The sequence below is a fragment of the Cyanistes caeruleus genome, chromosome 3 (genome assembly GCF_971803275.1).
Source record: "Cyanistes caeruleus chromosome 3, bCyaCae1.hap1.1, whole genome shotgun sequence".
In the NCBI taxonomy this organism is placed as follows: domain Eukaryota; kingdom Metazoa; phylum Chordata; class Aves; order Passeriformes; family Paridae; genus Cyanistes; species Cyanistes caeruleus.
The window spans coordinates 82,671,897-82,694,584 of NC_141703.1; the positions used below are offsets into that span (position 1 = coordinate 82,671,897).

Sequence of the window (22,688 nt, forward strand, 5' to 3'; positions counted from 1 at the left end):
TTTCTAAATAATTTCCCACTTCTTCCACAGGTGATGTCCTTCTTTAAATATGGAATATAGAACTAGAAAGTTACTGGATGTAAATAAGTACTTTTCATTATAGAACAAAGGAATTTGTCTAAAAAAAAAACCAACAGAATAATTCTGAAGATTAATGCAAACAAGTAAAATTGTCATCTTTTAAAAGCTGATTTTTCCGTGAGACAATATATTTGGTAACTGAAAATTAAACTTGTGCAAAAACAAGGATATCCCAAATGAGATACTGGAGTGAACAGGCAAGACACAGTGATGTTAAATTTCATTCTGAGCCACTCACTAAAGGACATTTAATCTGCTGAATTTAATCTGAAAATATTATATAACAAGCATGTATTTTAAAACTGAATGAATACTTCAGTATTTTCCTAGTTAACAAAATACCTATTTTTGCAGTTTAAAACAAAATATGTCATAAACACTATTTGTTGTAAATTCAGGTTTGTTTCTCTTCTGAATAAACCCATTTTTTTACCAAACCACTTTACTAGAAGCATTTTACTACATCAGATTGCCCCATGGCTTCACCCAAGTCCCCTCAAGAAAGCAGACAAGGAAATCAGGACCATGCATTTTTAAATTAACAATAAAAATTCCCACTGAGAATTCTTTCTCTGCATATAAACAGCATCTTAACAGCTACATGCACTGACTCAGGAAACAATCTATGGAAGAGTTAAAGAAATCTGAAAAGACTCAGTATATTCCAAGCTTTCCAGGTTTAAAAAGAACTGATTTAATCTAATTTATATTAGATAAGCAGAAAGAAGATTCATTATAGTGTTGAGTAAGTTCCTCTACAGCCAAAGATTTATATTTTTGTTTCATCAAGTTGCATCTTGCCTTTTCTTCCAATTCAAATGAGACTATCATGTTCTCTCCTACTTAAAACAGGTGTTTCTGAATGTAATTTTTAGAAATTACTTTAAATCTCTATCAGTAACCCTGTGAACTCAGCATTACTGCCACATGGATCTTTTAACTCTACATTTTTCTCAAATGGCAACACTTTGAGTAACTTTCTACTTCCATTTGAGAACTGTAAAAACTAATTAAGATACTTTCTGCAAAAAATACAGTAGAAATTAGTTCAGCTGGACAACTGCCTTCAATGAAGAATTCTCTGAAAAATAAGTAGTGTCTACCAAAACCCCTCAACAAACGAAGCACTGGTAAACGGAACAGCAAAAGAAATTAAAAAAAAGGGAAGCACAACTCAAACCATTATGTAAGTCACACAATTTTCCTTTTTCTTTTTTTCTTTACTTAATCTTAATTCCTGCATACTGGAAGATGCCACATTACCATTTGATTTAATACTCATAACGATCATTCAAACTTCTCCAATTACAAATACTGTGGAAGTGAAAAGTGTGTCTATGTTACCTTTGGAGAATTGATTTCTCAAGACAGACTTGAGCATCACTTTCATCTAAACTTGCCAAGTATCCCCATCACATTTTAAAGACTAACATTAAAATACTGCTAAATATTGTCTCAACAGCTCCAGCCACAGATTGTAAATACAACATTCTCATTTCAAATACAAATGTATCATTAATCCAGAAAGAGTTACAACCAGATTTACACAAGCATTCAGTGTACCTTGACAGCACATAAATAAGCTTGAGCAGTTTAGAAAATAAACATATCAACACCATAATTCTTGCTCTTATCTGCTTAATCTAATCAGGCACATTTCTTCTTGGAAAAAAAATGGCGATTTTAGGCTGTTCTGTTCATCCTGCAAAGAATCATGTTACACTTTCAGACCAGAGAAGCTCATTCTATAAAGCTCAATGTAAGAAAATAACCTGAATTGCCAGATCATAATAGCAGAATAAATTACTTATACATACATTTAGGATCACATATAAAATAATTAATGTTGGCCAGAACCTCTGGACAGCATATAAATTCCAGTCAGATCCTACAGATTCTTGACTAAATATACAGGTTGTTGGAGCCTGGATCCCTCTGATAAGAATGATCTTCTGAAGACATGCAGTTGTGGAACCACTATCAGTGACAATTAGTTTTGTTCAGTTTTACGTCTCTTCCTTTCCTTCTGTACATAAGGAAAGGCTATTAAGCTCACAACCGACCAGACTTGGAGCTAATGAAATTGGTTTAAATGGCTACTGCTGCAAGTTAACCCATTACTGCTTTACCCCAACATTTCTACCGTTCAAGCTGAACACAAACCATAGCTTAACTTCATGAAAGTTTAACACATTGCAGAAGTTAGTTATTTTAGACCAACACAAATTCGTAAGATACACAACTTGCAGCATATGTTTCCATGACAACTCATGACAAAACAGGGTGATCCCAACCAATCCTGTCTCTATCTGCAAACATTAACACACTTCCATTGCTTATGTCATGTCAGCCCTAGTGTACTTCTCTGAACCATACTAACTTCTCATAATAGAAAAAAAAAGCACATAAAAACCCCTGACCTCAGTGCTGGTGGGTGGGATATTGGGGATGACACATGACGTGACACAACACAGCATAGTTTTTTCATTATCCTACAAGATAAAAAAAGGCTCACAAAAGACCAAAATTGGCAAAAGCCACAACTAGAAAAGATGATGGCATGCAAAGGTAAGAAGAATGAGAGGAAAAAGAAAAGTGGACAAGTCCTCCCACTTTTGGCACCAGTGAGTGACTGTTACTCAGCCATCCCACTACAGTCATCCTCTGTTCTTCCAAGATGTCTGTCTCGGCCTTCAATGGTTACTGTGCATCTCTACAATTCCAAGTTTTCTTAGATTAATATCCCAGAAGTCTGATGTCTTGGTGCAGATTAAAAAAGAAATTCTCCTTGTGTTTCTCAATGGTGACTGAATATCCATACTATCCATGAAGACTTCAACAATGGAAAAACTACTATTTTCTTTCTTAATAAAATAATTTCCTTTCAACGTTTCCTAACTTTTCAGTCTTCTTAGTTCATCTGACCTCCTCTGGATTCTCTACAATTTCACTGATTTTTATATATAAACACACACACATATATGAATGTATATATTTATTTATATATGTTGTTAAATATTGTGTCTCAGCTGGATAATGGAAATTACTTCCTTCTACAGACATGGAGGGATGCCCATCTTTCCTACATTCTCATGTTAGTGGTTTATAATGAAAATTAAATGAGTCAAACCCTCTGGCAGTGTTCCTGCACATTCAGAAAATCCTCTTAAGACTTTAGTTTTACACCTTCTTTGCACATTTAGACCTCTGCCAGCATAGAGCATTACTACAATTTATCAGTGTAACTTCATCTACTAATCTTGGTCTGAAGAGCAGCTGCAAACATCCACAAGACAATGCAATTCTCTGTTGACACAAAGTGTGTACCAACAAAGCAGTTACTAATAAAAAGCATCATTAAAACCACATATGGACATATTCTCCACTTTAAGTACCCCCCAATCCGTGGACAAGTGATGCAAGCAATCTGTATTAAAGCACTGCTCTCTTGCTCCACTACGTTTGAGAGTCAAAAAAACCCACACTAAAACTCATGACTTTTATCTGTACCTATCAATTGTTATAACAGGAGAGAACTATCTTTGTTAAAATCTTTAAATAGTGATCAATACAAAAGTACCTGAAATATATTCGTTACCTTCCTAAAGATTAATTTTCCAGCTGCCCCTCTCTCTTAAGAGTAAATTCTTCCTCAAAACAGAACAAAACAATTGCTTCAGCTCCTAATACTGAGAAATATGCAAGACATACTAAAACTATTGAATACTTTTGCTCTACATTCAGTTCCTATACTACTCTTTTAAAGCACTTCATCATGAAATCTAGTCCAAAATAATTATTAGCTCCCACACATACACTAGCACATTATTCCTACTGAAAAGTATCTGTAAACTTAGAGCCTTGATCCTATCTTTACAAACATGCTTAATAATGAGTCTCTGAATCATATTGTGAGGATGATTCTTCATTAAAAGATGAAAAATGTCTGTATCTATCAGCCAACCAACATGACAATTCTTGCATAAGCTGTACATTCAATCTGAATATTTAACCCACCGGCCTAATTATACCAGGGAGAAACCAATATTCTTTTTCACTGATCACATGCTAATTTCAATGCATTCATGAATAAAATTATGAATAGTTCTTTGTTCAAGATTGTCAGTATTTCCAGAGTGCATGGCTGCAAACACTTGAGGATGTACCCCATTTAAGGTTCTGACAAGCGAGAAAGCAGGAATGTACCCTAATAGTTCTATAAGAGCACTGCTGTTTAGGACAGGTGGCTGGGCAGGCTTTGATTCTGAACAACAGCCATTGGGTGGATATTGAAATAGATACTTAATATATCAGTGTATAATATTAAAATACAATAGTAAATATTATAATAACTTAAAATAATACATAAGTATCCAATATAATATTTATAGTGTAAATAGTCACGCATAGTGGATGCATGGAAGCACAATGAAGGTTCAACATTTTAACTTTGATGAAAACTAATTATTTTGAAAATTGCATATCTTTAACACTGCTTTTATATCCTACTGAAAACATGAAGGTATTTCACGCAGCCTGCGTACATGTGAGTTTATCCTATGATTTCATCTTACAGTGCATAGAGAAGGCACATAACATAGTTTATAGATAACTGAGAGATCAGTATGCGATGCCAGAGATATTAACCTTCAGATCTCTTTACCACATCAATGTACACATTGAATGTTACCACACTGTTCTCTGTCTGTGATGGAATAACGCCTAAGCCATCTGCCTTTGCATACTGTAAATTTTTGGTTGCAATTAGAGCCCTCTCTTTCTGCTCCAAAGAAGCTGTAAATGTTCTATAGCTAATACACTTCCATACAATAAAAAACAAGTTGTGCTAACAGACATGCTTTTAAATCAAAGCTTGTGAAACACACGTACAACCTGCTATTGTACTGCCAATAACACATAACCAATTCTTGCAGATTGCTCTGGATACCTCCTGGATGCAGGCATAGTACCAAAAAATGCCTTACCTGGCAGCTTGCTAGCAGTGGTACAGTAACATTACTGTAGCCCAGCCCACTAGAACAGGGAAACCATTTTGTTAACAGCAGACACCACCGAACAAAAATTCCTCAATGAGCACAACTTTACAGTCGTTCTGCAGCAAGACAACTTTTATCTTTTTGAGAAGGTAAGCCTTTAACATAACTAGGGTTTGCTTCAGTATCTAACCCTGCAACAAACTCCTAATCCCAACTTCAGCTTGCCTGGTCATGGCATTCAGATGATATCTGTTAAAAAAATACACCCAAAGACTGTCAAAGTACCTGTCACAGAACCATACGTTGGTTTACATTGGAAAGGACCTTAAAGATCATCGAGTTCCAACACCTCCACCACAGCAGGGATACCACTCATGGTCAGGCTACTGAAAGCCCCATCGAATCTGGCCTTAAACACTTGAAGGGATGGGGCATCTACAACCTCTCTGGGCAATGTGTTCCAGCACTCCAGCACCTCTGAGTAAAGAATTTTTTCCTAGTATGCAATTTAAACCCACCCTCTGTCAGTTTAAAGCCATTTCCCCTTGTCCTGTCATTATCTACCCATACAAAAAGTCCCTCTCCACCCCTTTTACAGCCCCCTACAAGTACTGGAAGGCTGTAGGGAGGTGTCCCCAAAGCCTTCTTATATCCATACAGAACAAGTCCCGCTCTCTCAGCCCATGCCAACTTCCAACATCTGTGACTTCCTTAATCCTGTGTTGCAGAGGAGTAAACAGAAAATGCCAGACTTTGTGCACAGCATGTTTTGGCAGTAAACACTTCCAGCACACTTTCTGAATCTAAATATATGTATCCTCTAAATATACAGAGTATCCACACACTTGTAATTTAGCTGTTTCCTAGGTGCTTAACTTCCACATCCCTTTCTTCTAAAAGATGCACCAGAAAGCAATTTTGTAGTAGTGATGTACCATCACAGTAGAGCACAGTGAAACTGAAACCAGTGAGCATTAACATCAACCTGACCTCCTGCCACCACATCTCACTGAACAGATCTTCAAGTCAAAAAATTCCAAAGAATTTGTTACTTTGAAATTAATCACACACATGTAATTCACATTTTTTACTCTTTGAACAGCGGTGCAGCATCTTTAGATAGTTTAAGAGACAAAACCAAAGAGAAGATAGAACCAAAGCCATCTAACCTGGGGTTTTCCTACTTCAATACTCGTCTCATTTCAGTAGCTCAAAGGTCTTACTCCAGCAAAGTTGTTTGGAATATGTGTTATTCTCTCCCATTTTAAAACAAGGTTTTGGAAATTCGATTTCCTTCTGAACAAAATCTAACTCTGAGCATGAATAGCATATTTTTCCTGAATGCCTTTGGAAGCTGTCAGGATGCATGTATTTAAGTTAAAGGAGTTATGCCTTCCTCCATCAGTGCTGAAACTGTCAATGAAGACGTGTATATCTGGTGCATGGTAGGACACTTTTCTTGGTAGATATCACTCTCTACAGCTTCAGGTTAACTACTGGAAAAAACCCAAGTAAAACAGAAACTTTTAATTGTGTGGAAATAAGTTTCCTTTTGTCAAGATTCCATGCTAGTATGTTGTACTAAACAGCTGTACTGTCAAGAGAGTCTAAGGTCAGCATTTATTCTAGAGTCATCATCTACCACAGGTCCTTTTGCCCCTGTAGTATACTGGTTAGAAACCAACACTCCACATTTTATTGCTTTTCATGTATTTACACAGATTTTCAAAATTAACCTGATAAAGGGGAAAAAAATGGGAAAAAGGCTGAAAAGGTTTAAGCCATACTCTAAAATGGTTTGACTATTACATCATGTTCTTCCAACATCATAAAGATGCAAAAATTAATCATTTTGGTTCATTTTAATATAGTAAATATCAAAAGTCCAATATACAAAAGCACTGCAAATGGTGCTTTTCTGGCATAAAACAAACAGAAGTAGTCAAAAATAATTAGATTTTTACAATTAGTACTATTTATTACAAAAAAGTGCAAATGCTTTCCCTTATAAATAGCACGATGTCCAGCAATTGGAGAAAACCTCCTCAGATGATAGCTTTAACACTGATTTTTACTATGAAAACACACATCATACAACAATCCAGCTATGCAGTACTTCTCAGTTTGTATAGATAATCTATATATCTTTTCTGTGGGTCTCTCAGGAAATACATACAGCAGTGACCTGTCCAATGATCACTTACTCTTATAGCTGATTAAACAGAGCTCAACAGGTCTCAAGGTAGCTCTAATTTAAAGGCGTATAAACTATGACCTAAACAGCCCAACGAAAGTGGAAAAACCTGAAAAGAGGAAAATAAGGCAAAGACAATTGAATCATGTGGCTAATAAGTGACAAAAACCCCACAGATTTCATGAAGGAGGTTTGCTGAGGAATACTTTTTTCTTGAAATTCCTATAGAAGAAGCTAGTCAATCTCAAAATAATAACCCTCAAGGTTATAAACTAAAAACACTTGCCCAAATATTGCTGTAAAAAAGTCCTTACTAGATTTCAGTTAACAGACCAAGGAGGAAAGCAGTTTAGACTACTTGCCTATTGTATCATATAATGTATTTTCTTAAAGAAAAAAAACACCAAAAACCAAAATATCTGAATTATTTGAATGATCAAAGCAGCAAATTCTCCAACTTCAAATATTTATCATTCAATGAAAATCAAACACCATCCTTCTCCTACAAAGTGACTGTCAGAAAATCACACAGGCCAGCACAGGTTTACACAGTTGGGTACTTGAGCTGGTATCTCAGAGATCAAATAGGCTAAATTTTCGTACTCCCTAGTGTTATACAAAACAGTCTGAACACACAATTTGCACAATGTGGCTGAGAGTTATCTTTTTCTATTATGAAAAAAAAAAAAAATTGCTCTGCACACCAGACATTTTTATATGACTTCTGTCTACTCCTAAGTGAGACTAATCTTCATTTCATCAGGATTAGGAGAAAGAAGCATAACAAAAACCAACTAAGTCCTCCTTCCATGCCAAAATATTTGGTGACATACAAAATTCTAATCATTTTGGTTAAAAAAGTGTCACTACTTTATAAACTACCATTTTTTAAGCAACAATGAAAGTTCATGATACATGGATTTAGAGCAATTCTGCAGCCATTTTAATGCATGCTCTATCAATTCCATACAATCTATTTCACTTTTTGCACATAAAAATAGGTGAACTCATTAAAGGAGATCTGTTACAGCCAGCCACTTTCATACCTTTTCTTTTGACCAAAACACAATCATATTTGACATGAACTGTTAGACAACTGGATAAAGCAGAGCACAAGAGCTAAAAAAAAATTTAGAAACCCACTTCTCTACCCATAAAAATAGAGGTACCACCACAAAATTGTTCCAACTGACATTCATGTACTGTGAGTGTGCAGCTCTTCCATGAAGGAAGGCAGTCAAGCAAAAGTACAGCTAAATTCTTCCATTCTATTAATAGAAATGTTGGAAATGCCTGCCTAATTTAGCTTTTACTTCCTTTTTCAATTTGGACTAACAATTCCCGTGAGATATTTGGAGCTCTCTGACCAAACAAGACTCACCCTGGCTCATCCCAAGCACATCTTCAATTCACATTTGAAAAGAATGCTTCTACAAGGGCACAACAAAACTATCCGTTACAGACCATGCCAAAGCTGCTCAAAGTAAATATTTTAAAATATACTGTAATAAGAGGTTAGGATGGTGTAGGAACAACCTTCAAGTAACATGAAGAGTAGAAAGGAAGCTGAATTTTTCCAGGACCATGCACTAAGCTTCACCAATTTTCAGTAGATAAAGCAGAGGACCTTACCAAGGGGAACACACTCTCTTTACAGCAACACTGTTATATCTGAGTTTCATAAATCCAAATAATTTCTTTCCCTCATGCCTCACTTTTAGAGACTGTTCCTGAGACCCTCATTACTGACTATGGGGTCATCAAGTTTCACAAAGTTTCAGAGCCAACACAGAGCTTCAAATTCTTAAGTCTGAAACTAGATGGGTAAGGGAAATTGTATACAGAAAGAACTCCTCAGTATCCACAGCTTTCAGCTGGGAATTTCTCTGTTTACCATGAACAAAGACATGTCCCTATCACAAACAGCCTCTAAGATAAACTAAAGCCAAGAGAAGTAGTAAATAGCATCTGCCTTTTGGTTTTCAGTACAAAGCAAGAGACCTTCAGCCAGATGCTATCCTTAAAACTAAGCTGTTTCATTAGAAAAGCTCAGAAAAGAGAAAAATTAGTTATTCAATTTGTTTTGAAGTAAGGTTTGTTCATTGGTTAAAACCTCAGAGAGCTAAAACGAATATGGAACTTTGGTAAAACTATGTGCTAAGACATCTTGTGTCAGGCCTAGTAAACACCAAGAGACTGACCACATTCCTGTCTACAAAGACTCCTCATTAACAGTTTAAAATAAGGACAAAAGCATCTCCTCCAGCTCACTGTATTTTACTTACAGATCATTAAATATGAAGAAAGTCTCCACATAAACTACGTGTAAATAAAAAGAAAAAAACCCCAGCTAAACAGGAGAGAAAACCAGCCCCTAGAAATGCATGAGCTTCTAATTCATAACAATGAAATTCAGAGCACATTCAATTCAAATTCATAACAATGAAATTCCAAATTTCAGAAGTTAAACTGTGTTTAACTATTACTAAACTGTGTTTAACCCTAGAATTTGAAAACTTACAGAAAAACTTCTTTGGATTTCCATTGGCTTACACAGCAAATTCAGCGCTGAAACAAGCTTCACATATTCCAGACTTTAAACACAAAGTAACCTGCTTGTAAATGGACTTAATTTATGTTACATTTGATATGCTTAAATGATGCTACATAGTGCAAAGCATTTCAACAGAACAAGCCAGGAAAAAAAGCTTGGGCTAGCTCCTTATTAACTATCAAGAACCTAAAAATAAATGGTCTGTATCCAGACAACCATTTTTCCTCAAAGCCCAACAAACAGTGTACTAGTCTGTGTGTGTCAAACAGCTTACAGCTAAGAGCTGTACATCCTGAGCTTTTCCATTCAACTGCTAATCAAATGTGACAACTTACTACGCATGACATATCCTTATTTGAAATAACTGAAGTCCACAAATGCAAAATGTTCATATTTGGGGTTTTATTTTCTTTTATTCCTATGATTAAAATCCACTTCACATGTATTTTTGATACTCTAAATCTTATTCTGCAGTGCTGCACTGTAACACTGATGACTGAAATGCAAACACTCTAGGAAGAAATAATCCCTAGTGGATTTAAGACAGGTTATTAATATATAACTGATTTATTTAAAAACTGATTTAAAGGATAATAAATCCAAATTCAGTCATTTGAATAAAAACATCAGATCATGGCTATATCAATGAAAGCTAAGGGGCATGGATATCCACAGAATTAATTCAGATTTGAAATCTACCTAAGGATTCCAGTATATTTCTAAACAGTAAAGAAACATCACTTCTCAAGAGAATAAAAGAACACAATGATATTGTTCAAAAAGACATTTTTCTTTTTTATCTATTTGAACTAGTTGTGGTTTATGGTGAATAACAATTAATTGCAAGTAAAACACCTGAATTTCAGCTCTAAAATTTACAAACTGACATAACTGCTTACATAAATATTAAACTCAAGTGCCCCTTGTGAGACAGAAGAAGGAAGGCATTTCATGAGTAAGCAAGACTCGAAGCCAGTTTCACATCAACCCAGAAATGAAGAATTGCTTTGGGAACTACAACTGTATGAGACTGCAATACATAATCAAGTAAATATTCCTAACAAACTGATTTTAAATGAAAGTTATTTTTAATCTCACTGTGACAGTATACATGCTGAATTATGAACACCAATGGTTTCTGGCAAACAGAAGAAGGGACAGAATTAAACATGTTCAAATAACACCACTATTCCCTGTATGGAGACTTAAACACCACAACAGTTCAAAGAAGGTTTTACACTTCACATAAAAAATAAGGTCAGATCCAGAATACAGAGTTGCTGATCAGAAAAATTCATAAAGTTTGAAACAGGTTGCAATGAAGGCTGAAACTGGTAATACTGGGCAGGGAGAGAAGGAGATAAAGCAAATTTGCGTGACCCCATTCCAAATTAAATATTGACCCATTTGTCAGTAAAAGTGGAGGTATCAGCCACATAAACCAAGTGCAACTGCAAGCAAATATAGGTGAAATGTTGATGCAACTTCTGAACATATGGGAAGAGAGGGACATGCTACATAATAAAACTAAACACAAGACCAAAAGCACACGCTTGAACAGCAAAAGAGAGGTAATGGAGCACTTCACAGATCAGTATCCACCCCAGAAAAACCCAAATGCTACCAACAGCAAAGCAAGTTACAAGCAGCCCTTAAGAACCCCAAGGAACAGGAAGACACCAACTTCTACCTTTGACAGCCAAGACATTCAACCTTCTCATCTGGCAGACAAAGTAACACATCACACACAACCAGAGCTGCTCTGAGTGGATTTACTGCCAGATTGAAAACAAATACTTTTTTTTTTTTTTAATTAAAAATAAGTATTTAAAACATGCTTACCTCTATAGGTTTGTAGTCTGAGTTAAATTTAAAACTTTGTATGTTACCCACTTTGGGTCAGAAATGTAGTTTACCATGGTAACTTTAGAAACTTATGCTGTGCAGATGAACATCAGTGGGTTGGTTTGGTTTTGTTGGGTTCATTTTTCTTTTTTTAAAAAAACTAAAGTAATTAAGGAATGATATGAACCTCGTATCACCTTTTTATAAATGAGTAAAAGAAATAACCTTTTTTACAAGTTATTAACATGGAAAATTTGTTTATACGCTAATTATTTACCTAGGAAACAGTGTTATTAATGATTCACAATTTCTTCTTTAAGTTTTATTGAATTAGCTATTTAAAGAATCAAGAAAGGCTACAAATAAAACAGACACTTTGTTGATGTCAAAACACACAGCCAGCAACTGGAATAGCTGAGCTACTGCAGGCACCATATTTAGAGTAAACATGTAAAATACCAGAGCAGTTTCAACCCATGCAAACTTCTCACTTCCCACATCAGTGAAAGAATCACTCCTGCTAGAATGGCACCGCTGCTGGAGCATACGAATGTTGTGACTGAAGGACTGCTTGCTTGGGAGGAAGCAATAAAGGACAGGCAAGTAAAGATTTCAAACGTGTCTTTTCTGGAGAAAATGAAAAAAGAAGTTGATGAGAAGAGCTGGGTAAATTAACATAGGTATGAATGAAAGTATATAGGAATGCTCAGAATGAGTATAATCCCCACTTTGTGAGGTTTTTTTTATTTATCTTAATTTAGACTACTTATGTCATGACCTGAATATAAGTCTCAGGATTTCCCTTTATGCCACCACTGTTCACTCCAGTAAATTCTCTTATGCTTCATCCTCTGAATTAACATGCCCAAGTCAAATTTTGATGTAGATCTTGTTAATTGACACCCTCTCTTTTGAGGTAAAACTTATAATAGCCTAATTTACCCTTGTATAATATTGCAAATAATCCAGATAAGCATTACTTTAATAAAGCTCCTTTAGTAAAATAGCACAGGAGATTTTTAGTCACAATCAGAAAATCCAGTGCATTTGCTAAATCTGTATGAAATGCTTAACTTCATTAAGTTATTCTCACACAGTTAAATACAGCTTAGTTCCCTAATTTCTAAAATCCCAATACCTGATTTGTGACATATTACTCATAACTTGGATTTACTGTTAGTAGGTTTGAGACTACCATGCCTTAGCACTGAATTTACTAACATTGTTTTTAGGTTTAGAAACTACCAGCCACTTGATAAAGTTCTGATATAAACTAGGGGTGAAATGTAAAGTAGAACAATATTTCTTCAAGTTTTGAAGGACAGAAGTACTTTGAAGTTACTACGAGTTCATAACCTGCCCACTCATGATCATATTTCACAATGGAGAAAACAGCCAGAAGAGCAAGGAAAACACCAAACCCAGCAATTTTACAGCAACACAAGTTTTTTTCCACTTGATTGCATTCTTTTTTGTTAGTTGTTGGTTACTTTTAATCAGATATAATCAGTAATAAAATCTCTCTCATATCCAAGTCTTTGCAAGATAACATTAAACTCCAAATTGCAACTACTCCCAGAGTTAAGACTTTGACCAGCAGAAAATCTAAATGGTTAAATTCACATACGCATGAACAAAAAGCAAATTTTGCAGCAAAAGAGCTTGCTAAAATACTCAAAAGGACACATGCTTGAGATTATTGCTTTAAACTTGTATTGCAAACTACTTGAAAATGTTAAATAACAGCCCCAGCAGAGGGTTTCAAGACTTTATAATATAAACAAGTCACTTACAATTCTTACCTGATTTCTTCTATCATGGTTGAGAAACAGCTCCTTCACAGTTTACAGAAAAGTACACATATCCTACCAGTAGTAAAGCTATTTATGTGCTATTTTTAAAGCATTAATTGATGTGAGATGTTTTGAGTGAAAATATTTTAATGGTATTGAGAAATTTCAATTTAAGAAAGCTGTTTAATAAATTAAGCTTTCAAATACAAGAGGTGTCTCTGCTTCAGAAGTAACATTGCATTTTTCAGAGGGAGCAAGACATCAATAACATTTTGTAAGTGAACTTTCCCAGAATTCTACCATCATCAACGATCATGTACTTTACATGAAGCAACAAATGCAAAAGTCGGGAAGCTTTAAATTCCACAATGGGTAAGTCATTTTTTGTATTATTATGCAAACTACTATTACTCTGTTAGACAAGTAATTAGGGACAACTTAAAACTTTCACATCTACAAGTCAAAAACTGATTTTAGGATAAGGAACTGAAGACTGAAATAGACCATTAGGTCACAGGCTGAACTGCAAAAGAATGCATCTCCCAAGTGTTCCTTTTAGAAAATGCAAGAGATGACTACACCATTAAAAACAAAACAAACAAAACCCAAAAACGTTAAGAAAAAAAATCCCAACTGGAGCTATAGGCCAAAGTTACATGAGACCTGAATAATCACAGCTAATGGGAAACAATGGTGGTATGAAGATTCACAGGAAGCTGATTGCAGGTGTCCTACAGCTTCTCCTCCTTAGCTCCTGCCTCTTACTTCATCTGAAGCAGAATACTGCTTCAGGCTAAGTAAAATAAAACAACAGCTGCACAGCTACATGGCTATTCTTTCTGCAAATGAGCAGCTGTAGTAGAAAATTGTGCCTCTGGCAGTCAGGAGGAGTATGATAGTTCTCATACTCTACTAAAAGGCACGAACAAATATTCCAAAGGAATTCCAGTAAAAAGCAAAAAAGTTGGCTAAGGAAAAATTATGAAGGAATCAAAAAAAACTCAGAGAGAAAATTGAACACTTCAAAAGAAAGTTGTAAAAATGCAATTATCTTTATTTGAAATAATTACAGTTACAAAGAATATTTCTAAGCAAAAATAACAACAGATAGCCTACAGAAATTTAAGTCAATTACAGAATGGGAAGCAAAGCTGCAAGAAACTTCAGGTGATTCTGCCAAAACCAGAGACAAAATATGAGTTTGTTGAAGCACTACAATACCATAAAAGGAATGTGGATAATCTGTTTCTACTGGAGAACACAGAAGCATCCACAGAACTAGGAGCTAATTCACCTCGTCACTCAGTTACACTTTAGCATGTAAAGGCAAGTGAACACTTACAGTGCTGGTTTTCCCAGCTTTCCTACAAATCTCTTGGGTGATCCAGGGAATAACAATGATCCTTGTCTCTCAGTTCTACAAGTTACCCTCTTTGTACCATCTCATTTTGAAATAGAAGCTGTTCCCAGCACAGACATGAAGCAAGTCTTTAGCTGGGCTTTCCTCTGTCCTAGTATTAGCCTCTAGACAAAACCAAAGCAGCTGACACTAGTGAATTAGGAATTAAGTTCCCAACAAGTTCCCTCAAGTCTACTTTCACTTACACAGCTTTTCATAGACACCTACCCAACTCAGGGCAGGGTTCTGGTTTACCATCTTCCTTAAAAATACACTTTTTCTTTTACAATAAGAAATCAAGGAAATTACACTTTAGCTTAATTATAGAGATATTTCCTGTTAGGAATGGGTAATTACAGCATCACAACTTCCTTCCAAGTCATCCGTCCACATTCTCCTTTAAAGAGGGCTACTCCATTAGCTATACGCAGATAGGGCTACTATGCCACGCTCATTCAAGAGGCCAACCCTAAACATGTATCACAACAAAGCTGTTTTAAGCACACTCTACAACATGCACATGTACACAAGCATTTTTATGCTACTGAGCTATCACTGCTACAACAGTTTCACTGAACCAACACAGTTAACTGTGTTGGCGTTAACTTCAGCTATTCCTAATATTAATGTACCTCCAGGTATTCCTAATATTAATTATCCACCACACACGTATACACAAGCACATCTCCGTCTCAGATTCACATAAAGAAGGAGTGAAATCTGGCAACAAGTTTCCCAGCACCATTTATATTCAAACAACCTAAAGCACTTGTTCTTGGTATCACTATCCATCACGCAAGGTGGGGACAAGAAGTTAACTAGAAAGAAAGGGTTGTACCAATCTCAGTGTGCAAGTTAAACCCACAAACCAGTTTAGAGCTCCCACTGCTCTAGGTTTAAAAACTGGGACAAAGTCCTAGTGAAACTAGGTTTTCCATAAAAGTTCATGAACTATGCTTTGAGGGTTCCAAGGCTATTAAACCTGATTTCTGTAAAACAAGTAACCCATCATAACAAAAGCAGCATTTAGATTGCCAAAGAGAATCCTTAACCCACGTCTAAGCCTGGACCTTCAAAACAGAAGAAAAAAAACAGTATCATAGTATACAGTCTCAAGATGATGCTACTACCTATCATAAGCCATGCCCACTTGTAAATTAGAAGTTTTTCTCCCTCAAACCAAATAGGCTTGTAATGGGAGAGAAAACATTCTTTGAAGTATATTACATTTTAACTATCATGAGCTAAGGAAAGAATTCATTTTCACCTTCCTTGATTAAGATAACCATCACTGAGGGAAACAGTCTCCAACTCTAGGATTGAGAGCACTTCAGTTTTCAAACTCCATACACTGTCAGGAGCAAGACAAATTAGAACACGAATAATTGTGTTCATGAGTATCTATGTTGGACTTCCCTCCATTTTTATGAATTAACATGAGGCTGAGCTAGATAATCTGTTCATGACAGCTCAAGTTTCATGAAGAAAAAATTTCAGTAAGAGGACAGTCAGAAATCTTGAGATCTATACAAGAAATACAGTAACAAGAATGTATGTCATGGTCACAGAACATGCTACAAAACTAAGACTTCATTATAGGACAGCATAGGAAAATTCAACTTATCCACTCACCCAGGACACAACCTATAGTGAAGTATTATTTACTGTATATCATAATAAGCAGTAATCAGAAAAATATTAAGGCAGCATGCTGCCTATGAAGACTGGTATATTAAGTGTCATTTACAATGAGATATGAGTTCTTAGGATTTACCAAATTGAACTGTTTGTTATAAAAGGAAGATATGTACAAATAGTTCAGAAGTGGGGCTTGAGTCACAGCTTGTGTAAAAAATATTTATTTTAAAGTATACAGCCATACAGGCTATGAACAAAGAAAAAGTTCAAAATACAAGACCATGTGTCATTTCCTGATGCCAGGAACAGAGACTTCTAACAAACATATTAGGGTAGCTTACAAAACATCTAGCCATGATCTATTTTAACCACTAAAAAGAGGGACTAATTAAAAAAAAAAAAAAAAAAGTTTGCTTTGCTTTGATAAAAGAATTATCAGAAAGAGGCAAAAACAGACTCCTGACAGTCTAGAGTAGGAAAAGAAAACACAGAACTGATATTCTCATCCAGCAGCTATCAGACAGCTTTCTAAGCAAGTCCAGGCACCCCTCTGAAGCAGCACCCTAGAGGTCTCCATTAAGTTGTCTCCCAGCAGCCTTGTTCACAACACCAGCCTTTTACACACACCCCAGCACCTGAAGAGCAGTTTTCTGGACAGCTTCATATTCTTTTTAACAAAGTTTATACCACAAAATCATTCAGCTACTAAATGCCTTATTACTAAAACTGTACTTTTAGCACTATTACAGGCTAAACGTGACAAAGTTTGCTTTCCAGAAAGCCTCACTTCTGCTGTGTGAAATCCAGTAACATCAGGATTTCGTACATATGCCATATGACAAGGTGTTTTCTCTACCTGCCAATAAGTTACTCAAAGCCCAAATATTTCCTCAATGTTCCAACACCCTGAGCTAACCAAAAATAACAAGACCACTCAGTTATTATTATCTACAGCCAAAAGATGAACTGTTTGAAGGAATATCAAAAAGGGACAGAGGCAGCTGTTATGGGACTCCCCTAAAAAAATCAATCACATTGCTCTCAGGTACAAGAATTTCTTAAATCTTTAACATGCACACATTTCGGTGGAAAGAAGAAAGAACTACAGTACAATTAATCCTACTACTATCATCTGGTGTTCTCATTTGGATACAGAGCAACTCAGAAGGCACAAACTCAAGACTCATGAAGACTCAGCCTTCTTCTGCAGACGTGAGTGAGAGGAAGGGAGAAAGCACACATACAGAAAGCACAGACACACAAGTATCTCCAATATCTTTTATTATATATTTGGGAAAGTGAAAGGGAATGGGGAGGGGCTGCCCTTAAAAGGCCTAGAATAATAAGATGCAAGACAATCAGGTATTCAGACCAAGAACTTCCTCAGTCCTTTGACCTTACAGCTTAGTGGGAGACACACTAATGTGAACTTTGGTGTTCATAATTCTCTTCATATTCACCTGGACAGATCACAGTTGTTAGAAAACCTTTTAAGCCTTCCCACCTTTGATCTGGTCTTAATAGAAGCTGAAAAATGGCCAGATCCTGTATGGTATGTTAAGATCAGGTACTGAAGTTCTAAAGAAGTCCTCTTAGACACATCTTCCCAAGTGAATGAGACAGACTAGGAAGAAGACTAAGAACATCCTTACTGAGAGACTCAAACAGTCGTTTCACATATTTTCCTACATGGAAGATTTACGTGACTGTTAAAGAAGGAATTTTTTTTTTTCCTAGTAGATTACCTGAAAAATAATTAAGATAAGTGATCAGCTATTCCTTCCTGAAACTCCTGCACCTCCTCTAAAGAATGGGGGAGTGCTGCCTTAGCACGACACAAATGAGATCAATTAGTAAGGAAATTGCAGCCCATTCCTCTACCTGGCCTCCGTGGTTCTCCCTCTCCCGAATAAAGGGGTATGGGGCAGGTCCCGTCCTTCAGGAGCTCACATTGTCCGGGGCCCTGTGCATAAGAAGAACTGGCAAGGCCCCTTTTGGAGAGCAGATACACTGAACAGCCTCTCCCAGGCTCTCCATCGCCACGTCCCCGACCCTACGCCCCCGCCCTCCGGGTATGCCCTATGCTGAATCCCTGAGCTCCTCCGCCTGAGGAGGTTTCCCGTCCCCACGAGGCCGGTGGGATGGGCGGCAGCCCCGCAGCGGGACCCCGGGACAGGCCGGGCAATCCCGCTCCTCGGCGGGACGCTCGGGGAGATCCCTCGGGCCGCCGTCCCCTCCCGGTACTCACAGTCCAGGTGTTTCTTCTTGGGGCCCATGACCTCGTGGGTCGTGGCCTTGCACACGGTTTTCGAGACGGCCGAGCCGGTCACGCTGTGCTGCGCCGCCGTGATGCGGTCGGTGAGGCTTTGGCCGGACATGGCGGGTTCGCTGGCGGCGCTGGAACCGAGCGCGGCTCCGCTCCCTCCTCAGGGGCCGGGACGGGAGGAGTCGCCGGGGGGATGGAGCTGCGCGGGCTCCTCACCCCGCCGTGCCGCAGGCGGCCCCCGCTCCGCCCTCAGGGACGGACCTGTCACCCGAGCAGGGACCCCTCCTCCTCCCGCCCCCCTCCCCCGGCCGCCGTCCCCTCCCCCTGCGCGCCCGCCCGGCCGGGGACAGGGACACGCACTGGGCGCCGCAGGAAAATGGCGGCGGCCGAGCTCCTCCTCGGGCCTTGCCGGGCCTCTCCCGCGTCACGTGACCGCCCGGCGCCCCGCCCGCGTGACACGCACCGCCCCCTCAGCGCCGGGGGCGAGGGCAGGGGGCGGGAGCCGCTCCTCAGGCCGGGATCGCTTCCCCCGGCATCCCCGGCCCTTGGGCAGCCTCCCCTGCCCCGGGCTCCCTTCCCCTTGCGGGGGAAAGGCAGGCAGCCTTCTGTTCCTCTGGACAGGCTTCTCTCGGGAGATTCGGTGAGCCCCTGTTCGGGTTCAGCGCCGGGTAAAGTCTCCGTGGAGCGAGTAGGGGGTGTCTCCGCCCATGAAGTAGTTTTGTAATTGTTAGCCTGTAAAGTTTTTGTGGAAACTCCTTTGGCATCACCTTAGGCTAGAGAAAGCTCAAAGGGGGAAAAAAAAATCTGTTCTTACGCAGCGAGGGGCTCGCAGCCTGCTGGTTGCTGCGATCGGAGTTGCTTTTATTTGAAAGCTCGCCAAAAATTTCTCGAACGTACATCACGGCCAGCACGAAAACACTGGTGGTTTTTAGGTCTTTCATGATTAGCCTCCCACTGTTCTGGTAGTCAGCTAATGCCTCTTGGGCTTATTCGGTGGCTCTGTCCTTGGCAGCCTGGGATTTTGTACGAAGTTACTTGGTTACTGTTCATAAAAATTGCCGGCTGTTCCTTAAGGTGCCTTCTCCCAGCGTAAATGTGGTTACGTTTATCCCAGTGACACACACTGAGTGAGGAGCAGCTACTTGGCGTCCTTTCCTCCTGCCGCCCATTGCCGAAGTGCCGTCCCAGCCTCCCTCCCAGCTATCTGCAACTTCCATTACTCCTTGCAACAGGGCTCTTCTCCTCCCCAAACACACAGCAGTGAATAGCACACAAAACCACAGGATTCCAGCAGACACAGTTCTTCCTCTCCCAGAAGTGCCTCCTGAGGAGCTGCCCCCCATCCATGAAGCCACTGAAGTATTTATTGGGCAACTTAAAGAGAAGCAGTATACAAATAATACTCAGCACTGTCTGCTTGACAGGATGTGTAAGTAGGATTGTCTGTTTATGATGCTTAAGGAAAATTGGTGTCAGAGGAAGAACATCTGGTGAAAGCAGAACCCAAATAATGCCATTTGTGTGTGTGCGTAAGGAAGGCTTGCAATATGTAGAGCTTGCTTTCTTCATAATGCCAAGCTCTTTGAGGATACTGTTGTATTTGTATTTCTTGGCTCCTTCTGAAGTCCCAAATACCCACACTGGTGAAATAAATGACTGATGTATACAGCAGCAGGCTCTGGCACAAGACAGCTTTAGCATAAAGCTTTGCACCACGAAAACACAGGGGCTGCTATAGGCTACTGATACAGCAGCACACATTGGTATTTTTCATGCTAACTTCAGCTAGGACCTGGATTAAATCACCCCATTTCAAGCTACTGTTTGGAGACATTCCATGGAATTGGCCTGAGCAAATTAGGCTCCAACAGTTCTTCTCTGATGATGCCCGTCACTTTCTCCAGGAACATTGAAACTATGCAAACAGAGGAAGCTTGTGACTCTAGGAGTTACTGAGACCAGATTTGGACAAAATCTCATTCCTAAGGAAACAAAACGTGACCTTGATCTCAGAGGTCCAAAACCAAAAATAAATTTTCCCCTTTTTACAGCTCTTCTTGCTCACAGAAAGCTCACAGTTTTACTCCACAGTTAAAAAATCTGCTTGTATTGCTTGTTTCTAAGCAGAAACGTGTGAGAGAACTGATGGAAAAATATATTTTGATAATTGTTGCTTTTTAATTGCTTGGGAGACACTTGATACCATTACAGCAAGAAGCTTGAAACACTATGATAGATAATATCTGAGCACCTCCCAAAGATTTGGAAATTGAAATCAAAATATTATCTCTTTTCCTTCCCAACCTGAAGAAAACAAGTTTGATTAGTTTATAACTCATTTGTTTTTGTTTGTGTGCTTGGGTGTGCTTGAGAATGAAAGGAGAAAGAAGTGCACATCTAAAGAGAAACTACTGCAGAGATAGGAGTCCTATATTTAGTGAAGCAGCAAACCTAAACAACATTCTTTTCTCTAGTGAAAAGTTCTTCCAGAATCTGGATCTAGCTCCTGTGAAAATACTCTATCTTACATTCACAAGCTCCCCAAAACTGACAGTATTTCACTGGTATTCAGCTATCCTGGAAGGACAAACAAGTTAACAGATCTGTTTCTTCCCATGCATGTTGTATAGTACTGAATACCTAGCCTCAGCATGACCTCTGTAATTTATTATGTATATCATTTTCTTGCAACAGTGTCATTTCCACGCTGTGAGGTGCCTGTTACACTGTAATGCCTGCAGTCCACCACTGTGATCTGGTGTTCCCAGTGCTGCTGGCATCCATGCCCTCCCTTCTTGCTTCATGCTACTGTACACTGTTAGGAGAGCCATGGGTTGGGACACTGGCTTCAGATCTAAGCCAGATGTTTTGTCTGAATTTCAGGTCAATTAGAAATCAGACCATCTGAGGTACAAAACTGGTGAGGAACAAAGCTAAGCATATGCTGATAAACTTTTGCAGGCACTTTACTAAGGATTTGAGGTCATATCTGCTAACAGCAGCAAAAAAACCTCAACCCTATCAACCATAATTTGTAAAGTTAAGGAGGCTAGTGAAGAGAAGTTGAAGAGAGGGAGTAAGTTTGAAATAGGGCTGGGCATTGGAACAGATGAAGGGGAAGGTAAAAGTGATGGGGCAAGGAGGCAATGGGGAAGAAAAGCAAAGGCAGCAAAGCCACCTGTGTAAGGTTGGGAAATGCCCTGTTAGTGTTGTATAAATTATTTGGAAACAAGTTACAATCCAGGTGTTTCACATGACCCATTTAATTTGCTGTTAAGGGTTACAGTATTTCCCCCAGCTTTTCAGGGAAGGTGGTTTTGATGTCAGCCCCAGGAATTCAGCATCCGTTTGAGTAAACATAAGATGTAGAATAGACTGTAGGAAATAGAAAACACCAGCTTCCCAATAAAATTTTCAAAATAGTCATGAAACACAGTGGAGTTAGGATGTTTTTTAAAGTGATACACCTCTTCATTACTCCAAATGTGCTTGTTCACAGGTTTTCCTTTTGCTTCACTTGTATCCAGTTTCTGATCCTCTATGCTTTTAGAACCCAGCTCCTTCCTTTCCTAATGATCATTATTTCATGTTCATTCCTGTTTCATCATCCTTATCCATCCAAGTATCCACCCTGAGCCTATCCAGAATTTTCCTGTTGAAACAGGGACATTCAACTCTTGCTCTGCATTCCTCTTATATCACCTGTGTTTCTTCAAGCTCCGCACTGTACTTGCGTCTATTCCAAATCTATCAATCCTGAAATCTATTCCAGCTCACTCCTTGCAACTTCCTCAAGTCCATAGTGAATCAGAGATACATTTCCCAATTCTCTTCCCTCTTTCTGGAAATAGTGACAGCTTTCATGTTTCTTTTGTTTATTTTGCATTTCCTCTTTTGTGCCTCTCTCTGTAAAGCAAACAT

General features: G+C 38.4%; 1 protein-coding gene across 14 annotated transcripts in view; it reads right to left on the reverse strand.

Moving 5' to 3' along the window:
* PICALM (phosphatidylinositol binding clathrin assembly protein) overlaps positions 1–19,188 on the reverse strand; it is a 66,899-nt gene extending 47,711 nt beyond the window's left edge. For 8 of the 14 annotated variants that reach the window (XM_023921716.2, XM_023921699.2, XM_023921686.2 and 5 more), the window contains exon 1: positions 18,750–19,060. In XM_023921716.2, the coding sequence (XP_023777484.2) occupies positions 18,750–18,879 (130 nt within the window). In that variant the 5' untranslated portion in view covers positions 18,880–19,060. Of the gene's footprint in view, positions 1–18,749 lie in introns of all 14 variants that reach the window. The other 6 variants (XM_023921749.2, XM_023921739.2, XM_086882296.1 and 3 more) reach the window with 3 other exon arrangements.
* Positions 19,189–22,688: the final 3,500 nt, after the last annotated feature.